The sequence below is a fragment of the Stegodyphus dumicola genome, chromosome 11 (genome assembly GCF_044657685.1).
Source record: "Stegodyphus dumicola isolate Sdum_Otavi_A_Nest chromosome 11, ASM4465768v1".
NCBI lineage: Eukaryota > Metazoa > Arthropoda > Arachnida > Araneae > Eresidae > Stegodyphus > Stegodyphus dumicola.
In genome coordinates, this window is record NC_140778.1 from 143,022,728 (window position 1) to 143,038,205 (window position 15,478).

The window sequence follows — 15,478 nt, forward strand, 5'->3', positions numbered from 1 at the left end:
GTGATAATCCCATCGCTCATATCCACTCCCCAATTTTTTTTTATTATAGTCAATCACTAGCACCGGTTTCTTTGTTATTATTTTCCTTTTCTCTGTTTCTATTACGGTGTCATTATGTACAAGACTTACTAATAAACCTCTCTCTTATCTTTCCATTTCATTATACGCATAACGAGTATACTCGTCAACACACAAAAATCGTGCCGCTTCTCCATGACAAGTATACTCGTCAATCATAGTTAACTGGTTAAAAACGCTTAATTTTTTGCAGGTATGCTTAGAAATACATCTACTTTAAGATTATGAGAAAAATTTTTCAGGTTCAAAAATTTTTTTCCAAAAAATTTATAAAAATTATTTTAAAATACAAATTAAAAAAATAAATCATCCATAAAATTGATAGATTCAAACATTTTAATCTAACCATAAAATGTGAGAATGAATTACAGAAACGTCTTTACTGAACAATGGAAATAACAGACTTTGGATAACAGAAATAAAAATCATTCATTTTTCTAGCACTACTAGCTTCTGAGCTCTAGTAAAATCTTATATTTGGTGCCATTATTATAGGAAATAAGAACATTTTAGTCTGACAGCTGCGATAATACTGCACTATTAAGAACAGGAAGAATGAGAATGGTGAGAAAACAGTCAAGAGCTATTTATGAAAGGCAGGTATCCCTTCATAGAAGTTTTTTAAGGTCAACAGGTTCACATTCAAGTTGTAAGTAGGAAGAATTATAAAAATACACATGCAGCCAACCCATTTACTGATATTCAAACATGGGTTGAACTACTAGTGCTTAATGGTCTCAAAAATGCATTTTGCTATGTTACACATGAATGTTCTTGGCAAACATTCAAAACTTAAACCCTTTTCTCAAGTGCTATTTAGCACCCAGAGGTGCTACTGCCTCTCTACTCCCTACTAATTCTAAAGATATACAGTTTTTAAATATGTTATGATTTTGCTGTTGAAATTTATGCAGCACAAATATGAAAAATTTGATAGTTAATTAACAAAGTTAAAAGCTAAAAAAAATCAATGAAATGACCAAAAAAGCTGTGTAAGTCAACTTACTAAGAAAATTGAACGTTGATATGATGAACTGAGAAAAGGTACAAAAAATTAATGGCAATGCGTAACACTATACTGGGAATTCTAAACCATGTTCTTTTTCAAAATTTTAAGGTTTTGCTATTGAAGTTTATGTGGCATAATTATGAAGAAAATTATGTTTGATAAAAAAGCTAAAAATAAAAAAGTTGTGTTAGCATGAGCGAGACCAAAAGCATACTGGTAAATTGTGAAGTCAGCAAAAGAATAAAAGGCCTTAACAAAGTCTGTAATTTGAATCCTTTCAGGTTTTCCCCACCTATATCTATAAACTTCGAATAATAGCTCTCTTTTTCCCACAAAGGATTGTAAAGTGGATTTAAAATGGATTAACAAGAGATTTTTTCCATGATGTCTGTACATACGCACGTATGTATTTATCTCGTATAACTAAAAAACGAGCAGCCTCAGAACATTGAAATTTTGTATATAGGACAGTTATAACAATGTAATTGTGCACCTCCCTTTTTGGTTGCAATTGGCCGCACCAAAAAGTACATATATATATATGTAATGATATTTTTAAATCAATTGATTAAATTAAATTCTAATAATATTGCTTAATAATGTGTTGGGGATTCTCTACATAATTGCATCCCTGTTCCTAAATTTAGGCGAAATCCTTTCTTTAGTATAAAATATATTAACCTGTTGGCGCCCGCCAAATCGCCAAACTCATAAATCTGTCATATTACATAAAGTCCTTTAGAACACTCCTGATGAGAAGATAGCATCACCTCATGATTTCAATTAATATCGCTGATTGGAGGAGCCTCGTGACGCACACATATGTATAAGTAGGGCTTCTGCTCAAGGTACGAGGAGAACGCTTGTGAGATGGATGCTAAAATAAACCTACCACTTTATATTCCAAAATTTGTCTCATTCCTGTTGCCCCGGCTGCACAAAACAAATAATGTATGAGAAATTACATTTCAGAAAGCCGGTAGGATACCACCTTCAAAGGGATTATCTAAAAAAGAAAATACCCCAAGGATTATACGGATAAAATGTTACGCACTTTAGATCGACTTCTATGTTTTTACATTTTTCTCTAGGCGTTTTTGCTTCAAGAGAATCATCCTTCTGCCCCTGTGATGTGTGATCTGTGTTTCCATCAAAAGTTATATTGATTTAATAATAGTGTTTTTATTTTGAAAAATTTTAAAAGTATTATTTTGGTATAAATGTATTTTCAATTTGGTATTTAAAGGATGTATTTTGATTTTAATATTGTTTTGGAAAAAATTTAAAGAGTATTATTTTTGAGTTAGTTTTATTTATGGAAGTATTATTAAGAGAATAATGGCTAATGAAAACATCTCTGATCCTGATGATTCATTAATGCAGCTAGCGCTGAACCTGAAACAAGTATAATTCCCTTTGACGCGCAGAATGATATGGATATAAATTCATGGCTTGAGTACTTTAACAAAACTCATTTAGATAAAGATGAAACGTGGAAGCTTAATAATGTAGCTCGATATCTAAAAGGTTAAGGCTCGATATCACTTAGCGTATATGTCAAAAACTGCCATAAAATTACTAAATATGTGAAATTAGTCCAAATTTTAAAGGAAAATTTTTTCGACCCCACTTTAACTACGTTTGGTGATTTTGCCAATTACAAGTACAATCATAAAGAGAACATAACGCAATATTTTCGCAAAAAATTGGATATTGGTAAAAAATTAAATCTAACTCATGAAATGATCTTGGAGGGTCTGACGGATGGCCTTCCTATAGAATTAAAATCCTTAATGACGATCAACGCACCCTCTGACCCCATCTCTTGGCTTACTCATGTCCATAAGCTTATTAAGATTAGCGAAAATCAACAAATCAAAAGTGCACCTCCCAGATTTGTTACTCCGATTGGGAACAGTCCCCAAGATTACAATCGATTTAACAGAAGTAGAATTTCAGCTACTGTGAGACAAGATTCTCCTAGACCCAACAATTTCCAACGTTTTCAGAGACCAAGTAATTTTTATAATCGGTTCTGTGGTCCAGGATTTACAAGCCATCATAATTATAATTCTCAAAATAGATTGCCTTTGCCACCCAGTCCCTGTAGACTTTGCACCCGGAACGGAATCCCAAATGCTTTTCACTGGTTTCAGGTTTGTCCTTTCAGAGTGGAGAGATCTGATATACCTAATGTTACGCCCCTTGCAATAGAACCAACCCCAGAAACTCCTCACAGTAGTTGACTATTAAAGGTGTCGGGATATTTGCCCAATAAGAAACGTCTAGAGTGTGTTGTAGACAGTGGTGCCACCATATCAATAATTTCTTCCAAAACAGCTAGACAATTACGTTTAAAAGTACAAAGAGTTAGATCATTTTCAGTAACCCAAACTAAAGGAAAAATAATCTTCAACAAAATATGTTGTATACAAATGAAAATTGGACGGATTAGTAACCAAATTACCTTGTTTGTTCTTGATAATAATTTGAATTACGTAATTTTAGGACTTTATGAATGCAAATTATTTGAGTTGAGTATTGATTGTACTAATTTAAAAATTAAACAGAGAGCTATTGTACTTAATGATGACTGCCATTTTGACAGCCGACCCATATCTTTACACCTCCAACTTCAAGGTGGTACAACAAATGTTTGTCCATGTGTTAATAATGATGATGATGTAAGAAATTTTCCAACCTGTAAATCTCGGACTACAAATCCAAAGGAATTATTTTCTCAGTCTAACATTTATGTGAAAAATGCTGTTTCTAATACTGTCGATAACAAAGAGTATAACTTGGAAAAATTGTTAAATGATTATTCATCTGTGTTTTCTAAAAATAAGTATGATGTAGGAAAAATTAATATTGAACCTCAATAAATTAATTTAAATTCTGATTTGCCTGTATCATTAAGACCTTATAGAACATCCCCTATGGAAGAAGAGGAAATTAAGACCCAAATTGATCAATTATTACAAGCAGGTATAATTAAAGAAAGTTGTAGCCCATATTCGTCCCCCGTGACTTTAGTATTTAAACGTGAGGAAGGTAAGAAAACTAGATTGTGTATAGATTATCGAAAATTTAATTCCCTGGCTAAAACAGATGCAAACCCTCTTCCTCGCATTGACACTTTGTTGGACAAATTAAGTAAAGCAAAAGTATTTTCTACAATTGATTTGAGATCTGGTTTCTGGCATATCCCGATTCACCCTGCAGATACTGAGAAATTAGCTTTTTGCACGAATTTTGGATTATTCGAATGGTTAAGACTCCCTTTTGGTTTCAAAAATGCTCCTGCAATTTTTAACAGAACAATTAGATGAATATTAACAAAAAATAAAATTAATTTCGCTTGCAGTTACTTTGATGATATAATCATTTACTCTTCCTCTGAGAAGGAACATTTAGAACATTTAAAAATTTTATTTGAGGTGTTTAAAGAGGAGCATATTAAATTGAATCGAAACAAATGTGTGTTCGCCAGAGATCAGATCACATTTCTTGGCTATGAAATAAAAAATGGTAGAATAATTCCCGATAACCATAATATAGAAGTTATTAAGAAACTTAAAAACCCCAGTAACACCAAAGAGTTACAAAGAGTTTTGGGAAGTGTGAATGTGTATCATAGATTCATTCCGAATTATGCAACTATTAGAGCTCCATTAAACAGACTCTTGAAAAAAGATGTCAAGTGGGAATGGGATGACCAATGTCAAAAAGCTTTCGACGAAATGAAAAGAATACTGATTTCCAAACCTGTTTTACAATTGTATGATTCCAGTAGGCAATGCCATATTTTTGTTGACGCTTCTCAAACTGCTGTTGGAACTGTTTTGAAACAACCAGATGAAAATGATGTCCTTCACCCTGTATCATATCATTCCCGAACTTTAAGAAATTATGAGAAAAATTATACGATTACTGAGTTAGAATGTTTGGCCATAGTAGATGACCTAGACAAATTTTATTACTATCTGCATGGACAAAAATTTGTTATACATATGGACCATGCGGCCCTCGTTTGGCTCAAAAATGTTAAAAATTTAAAAGGTAGACTCTTCCGTTGGTCACTCAAACTAAGTATGTTCAATTATGAAGTAAAGTATCAGAAGGGCTCTACCAATATTGAAGCTGACATGCTTTCTAGACATCCTGTTTCACAGCACCTCCAACATTATGTACATTTACTTGATAGAAATGAAATAATCCAACAACAAAAAACTGATAATGTCTCCGGAAAAAATTACCAAGAGATAAATGATATGATGGTAATTAAGAAAAAGAATTTTTATAAAATTGTAGTACCTAAATCTTTAAGATTAAAATTGTTGAATAAAACCCATGAAAATTTTGGTCACCCGGGAGTTCAAATTATGCTTAACTTAATCACCCCTCAATATTATTGGCCTCATATTAGCGAAGATATTGGAAATTTTGTTAAACATTGTCATACTTGTCAACTTAATAAAAAGAAAAAACAGAAAAAATTTGGTCTTATGCAAGACGTACCCCCAATCGACAAACCTTTCGAATGTCTCTCTATTGACACTGTCACAAAGAAATATTTACATATAGTTATTGACCATGCAACAAGATATGTCTGGGCTTTTCCCTCTAAAAGTGTAACTTCAGAAACCTATGCCAATTGTCTAAAACAAATATTTCAAATACAAGTCCCCGAAATAATTCTGAGTGACAGGAATGCAGCCTTCACTTCCTCTAGATTCAAAAAATTTCTTAAAAAGCATAATGTTAAACAACTTTCAACTTCATCTCACCATCCCCAGACAAATGGTAAAGTAGAAAGAGTAAATAAATCAATAGTAAGTCGACTAAAATGTAAAGTAAATTCTTCTTCTAAAAAGGTACCATGGACTAAAGTGCTAGAGCAAGTTGTTATCGAATATAACAACTCCCCTCATACGGTAACTGAGTTCACCCCAGCATACTTACTATTTGGTAACCTCCCTTTTGAATCTCCAATTGATCAAAATAAATACCCTTCCTTAAATGAAGCAAGGGCTTTAGCAAAGAAAAGAACTATCGAATACCACTGAAAGAATAAAACTAGATATGACATCAGATTTGTAGAATCTAAATTTCAACCTGGAGATTTTGTCCTTTACGAGGAATTCGAATACCCAAATACTAGAAAATTGACTTCACCCTATTCAGGCCCTTATCAGATTATGAATAAATTATCTGAAGTTAATTATGAAATCGACAGGGAAAATTTTCACACGAAGAAACCAACTGAGATTGTACATGCGTCAAAATTAAGGTTCTATTATCCACCCGAGAACTTTAAATTACATCATGAATAAATCAAAATTTATAAATCAATAAACTATCCATAACCCTTCTTTTAGTTTACATCCTGTTGTCCCCCTTAATAGTTGATTTATCTCTCAGTGTCTGAAAAGTTTGTCTGCCCTTTTCTTTTACTGGGCTCCTTCAAACTTGAGTTTCAGGTTCAATGCACTTTCCGTGTGGGAAACACTCAATTGAGGCTATACTACAAGTAGAGTACTATACCCTCACATTTCCTTGAGCTCATGTTTTCCTATGTTTGTGTTATAAATTGTAGCAACAGTTGAAAAAGTTAAATTTCAGTTGTTGAAACTTCTGAATTTCATTTTATGTTTCTGCAGCATCGTGTACAAAAAACTGGTATGGATGTTGGAAGTTAAATTTTGTTTTGTTATCATTAATAAGAGAAAAATAGAGTGACAAAATATGTTAAAAACCTAGCAAAATGTGTATTTTCAACAAGAGTATAAGAGCTCTAGTATCGTGACATAAAAACTCAAATGTTTTCAGTGCCAATGCTAATCTATGATTCTAGCGCTAATTAAATGATCCGGAGATCTCCAAAGACCAGTAAAATACTGAAGATGAGCCTGAATGACAACTTTAATGATTGTATGGACTCATACACAAACTGTGAATGGCATGCCGTAAGATATAAACTTACAAATTCAGTTATATTACTATTTCCTCTTGCCGCGTAGCTAACCAGCAATATGTTATTAGTGCTTTATTTGTTCTGCACTTAGTTACTATATTATAATTTCATTAATCATTTATTATATTTTATATACTGTATTCATTATATTCAAATATTTGATGTCATATTTTATGTAAACATTTTGTGTGCCTTGAGGTAAATCCAATCAGTTTTCCTACTCACTTAATTTCCTAATAACTAAATTTTCTGCTCTCACTATCTGGACTGTCTTGGGTCGACGACCGCGACTGCAAGCCTTTTCAGATGGGGGGGATAATCTGTAATGATATTTTTAAATCAATTGATTAAATTAAATTCTAATAATATTGCTTAATAATGTGTTGGCGATTCTCTACCTAAATTGCATCCCTGTTCCTAAATTTAGGCGAAATCCTTTCTTTAGTATAAAATATATTAACCTGTTGGCACCCGCCAAATCGCCAAACTCATAAATCTGTCATATTACATAAAGTCCTTTAGAACACTCCTGATGAGAAGATAGCGTCACCTCGTGATTTCAATTAATATCGCTGATTGGAGGAGCTTCGTGATGTACACATATGTATAAGTAGGGCTTCTGCTCAAGGTACGAGGAGAACGCTTGTGAGATGGATGCTAAAATAAACCTACCACTTTATATTCCAAAATTTGTCTCATTCCTGTTGCCCCGGGTGCACAAAACAAATAATGTATGAGAAATTACATTTCATATATATATATACACACACATACCCACTTTGTTACTCAGCTTGTTGAGCTTTTTTCCAATTCTTATATGTTGATAAATTGTTCACTTTTTGTTTTAAAAATGATTGACTTATATTGTTGTTATGTTCCAGTTAAAATTTTTATGCCTTTAGTTAATCTGCATGCAATAGTTGTAACATTATCAACAATTTAAAAGTTGTTCAAGTGCAGCTAAGCTTAATTTTTTGCATCATAGCAGCCATATTTGTTTACATTTGAAATTTAGCAGAATAGTGAATTCAGTTTCTGCACCTTCAGTGACTTTAGTCCAATGGGACCAAAAGTCAGCTTTCGTTTTTGTGCACCGAAAAATTTGTCTTCTTGTCCGCTGGCCAAATGGCTTGTTTTTGCACATGAACTCTAATTTTAATTGTACAATTTTTTAAGAAAAATTTTAACTATATTTGGTGTTTTACACTTTTTTTATGTTTTTTAACTTTTACGAAAGATATTTTAAGGTTTTATGTAATATATATATATATATATATATATATATATTTTTTGCCTTGCCACGAAGTGAGAACTGAATTAGTTGAATGGGAAATATACGTCTTGAAAAAAATTTTAAGAAATAAGTTTAAATGAAATGTAGCAAAAGACGGGTATAATTCAACATTCCGTGTACATGGAAGTCATGTGGGGTACACATCTGATTTTTTCTTTTAATTAACTGAAAAACAATTAACTGATTAAAAATAACTGATAAATTATTGTTAAACTGCCCATCTATGGAAATAAGAGTTCTGACTTTTTACTCACAGGGAAAGTGGATGCTTGTCGATATTCAACATGAGCACACGGAGAATGCTCACAAGAGATTTCTGCATCATGCCTTTTTCTACAAGATCGTGGGGCTCGAGGAGTTTCAGTTTCACTGTCATCAACAGTGACTGTTTCTGCATCATGCCTTCTTCTAGAAAATCGTGGGACTTGAGATGTTGCACTCTCACTGTCATTTACAGTGACTACTTCACTTTCAGTTTCATCCTTGAAAAGCAATCAGCATATCCATCAGTATTGTTTATTCTCCAATAAAAACAATAATTTAAGCATAAAAAATTATAAAATGAGTTAAATTCAGAAAAATCTAGAAAGGATTCTGAATAATTATTTTATTCAAACCCATTCAACTGAGATATTTTTGCTGGGAAAACAAGAAAAATTTACAAAATCAAGAAAATCTTAAATCCATACTTCACTACATTCATACTTCCGAACAGTAGGATTATTTTCTTTTAACTCAACTACATAGCTATTTTCGCTTTTTACTTAATATATATGATCACTGATCGAATTAATACAGTTATATGACATCGCAAATTCCAGGAGTAATGTGTCATTTAAAATGCAGTGCAGTCACTATCTTATCAATCCTATTTGGTGTTTTCAAAAGCAATGAATATGTAAGAAGTATTGCAAGTACTGTATTACTGCAGTTTTCTACATTATTTGCAAAGAGAGGTCAAAATTTGTGAGTATGACATTTCTCTTCCCACTGAAACCCTTTAGTAACTCAATAACCCTTAACTTTTGTGTACTACTTACAGCATTTCTTACATATTCTTTGTTCTTACTAATATCACACTGAATTGTAGTACCAAGCTCTATTGCACTGCAGTGGTTACTCCAATCACAATGCAAAATTCTAACATATTTTATGATATCTCAACTTTCATTTGATAAACATATAAAAGTATGAATATTTTAGAACACTCACTGCACTGAAAGAGGCATCCCATAAATTCAACAGTCTGAGGAATATTTGAACACACCAGTATCTTTAAATCACTACACTTTTAAATATCAAGAAAAACTTTGAGGTTTAAATTAAAAAAATTCTCACTTTCCTTGACAAAATTTAGAACAATTCACAAAGAAATATCTTACAAAAAATACTTGTTATAGAAAAACTTGGTAATACCTGAAGAAAAAAGGAATAAATATTTGGATTATGGCAAAGCATGCAATGGCTATATTGCCTAACGGAAGGGATGCCTTCATGCAGAAATTTTTAAGGGAAATGGCTCTTAGTCATGTTGCAGATAAGAAAAATCACAAAAATATGAATGCAGCAAGCCCACTGAGCTGAATTTGAACTCTGGTCAAACTGCCAGTGTTGAATGATTAGCTGCTTTTGCACTCCTGGGGGGGGGAAAGAGAGAGAGAGAGAGAGACATTACAAGAATGGACTGGGGGAAGGAATCTGAAAAAGTTTCAGATTTTCTGATGTTTCTCCTATGGATTACTGTGCATCTGGACTTTTAAAACAAGCTCCTTATAAACGACATCCCTAAACATTGGATGGACTCTGGAAGATTGTGAAAGAGAAGTGGAATAAAATTAACCTTGATGTTTTCAGAAAAGGACTTTTATCTTTAAAATCAAGATGTGATAGTATAATTCAACAAAAGGGCTATCAGATTGAACATATTAGAAAATAAAATTCTACGGTCTGTTTATATATAAATCTTTGCAAAATTGTTACAAAAATGTGTGAATACAAGAATCTTTTAAATTTAAGATTTTCTTGCCAACAAAAATGTGTGAATACAAGAAACTTTTAAATTTAAGATTTTCTTGCCAATTTAAGGCTAAACTATCTAAAATACAGAACAACTCTTTTTATGACAACACTCTTACATTCCATCACTGAGTACAATTACACTTCCAACCATTTTGTTTGAAATTTTGCAGCTAGGTAAGTTAATTTTAATTTCCTTCATGACACTGATCTTAAAACTTTCTAAATAATTACTTTTTAATATTGAAGAATATTTAACTTTTGTTTTTACTTTTGAACTTGTGTTTAAAATGAGAGTGTTGGGGAATAATTTCCTAAAGTAAGGATCTCGTTTAGTTATGTTCTTAATGAATAAATTAAATGAAAAAGATTATTTTACTAATTTAATATTATTAATTTTTGTTTATGACAGTTCTTTTGGTTTAAATGAACTAATATCTTTCTTTTAATTGCGTATTGTTTGTGACATATGATCTTGCTCTAGTAGAATAATAATTTTGCCCCTACTTGAAAAAAAGACGAAACACTCTCACTTAATTTAGTTATTGTTAATTGACTGAAGATTGGTTTGTTCCCCTTGACAAGTCAATTAATCTGCAGTCAGGATTCTTCTCTACAGATTTTTAATGGTTTTTCCTGCAATAGAGGTCTAGATAATACTAATTTAAAATACTAAATTACTGACTAAAAATGTTTTATTATAATAATTCATGGTTTTAATTCAATTTCTGTTCCTTGGAGATTATATATGAAAACCTTTTTCTAATATATATAAATATATACTTATGATTATTTAATTACATATAAGTGTTGTTCATTTTTTCTATAATTTCAGGCCATGTATGCCATGCACTGTAACAATTAATGCAAGAACTGAAACATTAAAAATTTATAAATATTTATTAATCAGAATAAAAGATACTTACAACAGATGAAACAACACCGGAAAAGTACTTTTTGGCTTTTTTAATCTGCTTATTTTGAGAACGCTTTCCGCGACTAGGCACCAAATTATTCATGTTCACTTCCAGTTCATCTTCATATCCCAGAAAGCAAACAATACACTTTTCACCTGATATATGAACAATCTCAGCTTCATATCTCAAATTATCCTCAGGATATATGGCTCGGCAATAATCACCAATTCTCCACTGTAAAAAGAAATCAGCTCATTAGATAATTTTAAGCAAAAATGTTATTCTGAAACATGTTTTATATTGGTTGGACCAATGGTCTCGAACTCAAAACTTATGTGCATCGAATGAACAGTGTAAAAACAGCTTACAAATTGAGTTCTTTTTCTATTTTATTTTATTTAATCCTACATTTAATCAAAATGAACATGCTTATTTAATGAAATGAATTCAACTGAATTTCAAATTGTATTTACAAAAAGTTAATAAAAATATACATTAACAGTAACTAGACGGCTACATGCTGTCCCCATCAAAGGAGGCCCCAAATATTGAATTTTTTCAAACATCAGAGGTACAGAACTTATATCCTTTTTCATAAAAATTAAACTGCATTATTGAGGATTCAGGGGTTTTTCCTAATACAAAGACAAAATTCTTACGATTGTATCGTGACATATCACGATTATCTATACGTAGCCTAAATGACACTATTTGGCTACAATGTATGTAACGAGCTTTATAATGGTGTTACGAATCTCATTAATATTTGAATGAAATTTTTTTTTCTAAATATTCTGGTTACTTCAGCCTTCTAGTCTGTCTAGTAAATATCAGAAAGTCAGGCTTTTACTGTACATGTAGACACACACTAGCACTGAATGTTTTGCAATAATATATGTATGCTTTTATAATTATTGCCAAAGAATATTGTGATGGTAGTATTTTGACAGTAATAGTTATTCATTTGATACTTTAAGTTACAGTCAAACCCTGCTATAATGAACTTCAAACGACTGAAAAGTTTGGTGTGTAATATTTAATCTGATTTTTTAAAAAATGAATCCTTTTACAATATAGTGTAAAAATTAAATGATAAATCACACAGAAAGAATAACAAAAAAGAGCACTGTCACATCACCCAAAAGATGTTAACAGTAACTCCAATTTTAAACATATTTAAGTTAGTTACAACCATTATTATTTCAATTTCATTATATGTTAAGCATTTTACATAAAAAATTACTCAGCATTAGTCATGGTTTAGATCCATTCCTCCAGATAATTATTTCATCTAAAATAAGCATTTACAATTAAGTATGAGCCTTGAATATGGCACTGTGTTACAGCTCAATAAAAGAACTTGTAAGGAATCAAAGAACCAATGGCTTTGAATGCTAGACCTGCCTTGCATAGTATTTCTTTTCTTTTCTTTTTTTTTTTTTTTTTTTTTAATGGAGAAAGATGGTGGCGAAGATAAATGAAAAGTAACCTAAAGATGTTTTTCAATATATCCACAAAGTTCATCACATCTGAATTTTATAAACTTGAAAGCTAGCTATAGCCATATAAAATAACAATAAGTTTACAGGAAATTAGATGGAACCCAAATAGTTGTTTGTTAAATTCAGGGGTTAACCATAAACTGTATTCATTATAGCAGGATCTAACTGCAAAAATGAGGAACTGAGAATTACACTAGACTATAAGAGGATTTCATTCATACAGTATTTTACAGGGTTCATAGCCACATTTTAGTTAAAAACATAAGCACCTATAAGCACTTTTCAAGCACATTTTAAGAAAAAAATAAATAAGCACCTGTCTAATTACATCATACACAACTGCATAACCTTAAAAATTAGAATTGTAATTTAAAATATGAGAAATGAAGTGCTTATTAAGAGAGAATAAGCATTACCTTAACCATGGAAAATAATTACTTTTTTTAAAAAAAATTTTAAATAATAGTTCAATTTACAGAACTAGTTTACAATGAGAGAAAAAAAAAAACTTTGAAGAACTAAACTATATTACAAGATTTAATGATGAAATTTCAGTTCAAAATAGAGAAAATAAATAATAATAAGGCATATTTATTATATTCGTTTGGAACATAATAATAAATACAATTTATTTTTCCACTCATATTGATATTTAAATAATTTAAATCTAAATTCTGAACATTCTCTAAATTTTCATTGTGTATCAGTTTTCTCTTAACAGAAATTGCAAGCAAAGTAATTTAAGTAAAAAAGAGGAACATTTCTGAAGAAATTTGCTTCATGCAGCCATCTTTAACAGTAAAAGCTTAACTAACCTGCATACTTGGAATTGGCGAATATTCGGACAGTCGAGCATAACTTGAAGGAGCAGAGGGGGGGGGGGTAGACTGTAGCCGCTCTTTAGATTTTTCCGCTAATAAATGCTTTTGACATTTCAATATGTGCATCATATAAAAATAAGCCAACGGAACTAAAAAATATTCTGCTTAGCAAGCACAGTAAAACTCTTTCAGTTAGTAAGTAAGTGTTCATAAACAAATCTCGGACTGAACATCAAAATTAATTATCTCTGCAAAATATCGCAAACGTTATTGTGTAATACGTGCACCATAATTCTTCCCTATGTGATATTACGCAATTGGAATCAACAGCTGCCGGTATTGGGAGAATAAAGAACTAAATAACTGGGGTGTTTTTCATTCTAATTTTCAACAGACGGCGTTAAATTTCCGGAATAGAATCATTCTTCGCTTGGGTTGGTAGACCGCAGAACTTTTAGCTTTATTCAATCCAGATTGGAAAGTAACAAAAAAAAAAAAAAAAAGTCCGTTGCTTGTTTTGCAGCGACCTTTGTACTGTATAATATATTGGCCAAAAAAATGAAATTATTTTGACTATTCGATTACTTTCCCTTTATTTAAGCCATTCCGAATATTATTCCTTAGAAAGCTAATCTGTGTTAAAACACAACCATTTTTGGAAGTTTACTATACTTCAGCAGTTACTGCAACTATGTTATTATAAACATTCATACATATGCTCATAATATAAGCATAACGATCATAATAAACACGAATATGAACTGACCAATACAAATTTTTAAGGTCTTGATAGAAATCCAAACGTGTGTAGTATTTGGGTGGGAGGAAAAGAATGCCGAATGTAGCGGAATTTTCTACTGCTTTCGCAATTCTTTGACCAATAGAACGCAGGCACCTGTCTGTACTCTTCGTGCACACCAAAGGTTATGTTAATGCAGAGAAAGGGGGAAAAGCTATTTCCGGGAGTATGACTCACCATCTGACATTCCATATTAGGAAGAAAAGTTGTTTATTTAGTTTCGGCTTTGGTACGGGGAAAAATAGCGCATTCATTAAAAAAAAATAATAATAAAAAGCACTAAAAGCAAAAAATAAGCACTAAAAAAAAAAAAAAAAAAAAAAAAAAACTTTAAAGAAAAAGTAAGCACCTATAAGGGCCTTTACATTTTGTTTTCAAATATAAGGACTTATAAGCACTTGTAAGGACCGCTACGAACCCTGTTTTATTTATTATAAGGCACAACCACACAATATGATGTCTTAATACATAATTTTTTTAAAAAAAGTTACTATAATTTTGAAAGACACATTACTATAATTTTTTTGCTTTAGAATAGGCATTTCAAGACTATCCCTTACAAACCATGTTGCAGAGGGGAAAAAAAGGGGGGATCTTCAATTTGCTAAAATACCTAATTCTTTCTATACAGGGATGATGAGACTAGAAGTGTAAGTAGAGAAAGGGTTGCTAAAACCTTGAAATGTCTATTTTTAAATAATAAACTATAAAAAGGGAGATTATAGACCAGTTACATTTTTTATTCAGGTTATGTCAGATAAAATATTTTCTGAAACAAAAATAAAGATAACAGTAACTCTGCTTTCTTTCAAAAGTGGCAATTATTGTTTTTTAATGCTTAAAATATAAAGTTTTATTATTGAAAACAAATCTGCATTTCCCTGACTTTTTCAAAAAATACTTTATTTTTCATTTCCTGAATTCTTCAACACTACACTGTATGTTAAGCTATTTTAACACCAGATGTGCTTTCAGTCTCAATTCTCACAGTTTTGTCCTTATTACTTTTCAAATCAAAGGATAATGCCAGAAAATGTTATTGCAATGTATTGAAGAAATAATATA

The 15,478-nt window shown here is 31.2% G+C and overlaps 1 protein-coding gene across 6 annotated transcripts in view; it reads right to left on the reverse strand.

Moving 5' to 3' along the window:
• Positions 1-15,478, reverse strand: part of Smn (survival motor neuron) — a 129,008-nt gene that overhangs the window by 69,713 nt on the left and 43,817 nt on the right. For 5 of the 6 annotated variants that reach the window (XM_085827268.1, XM_085827269.1, XM_085827267.1 and 2 more), the window contains exons 5-6: positions 11,301-11,525; positions 8,613-8,840 (exon numbers count right to left, since the gene is read on the reverse strand). In XM_085827268.1, the coding sequence (XP_085683394.1) occupies positions 8,613-8,840; positions 11,301-11,525 (453 nt within the window). The remainder of the gene's footprint in view (positions 1-8,612; positions 8,841-11,300; positions 11,526-15,478) is intronic. The other variant, XM_085827272.1, reaches the window with a different exon arrangement.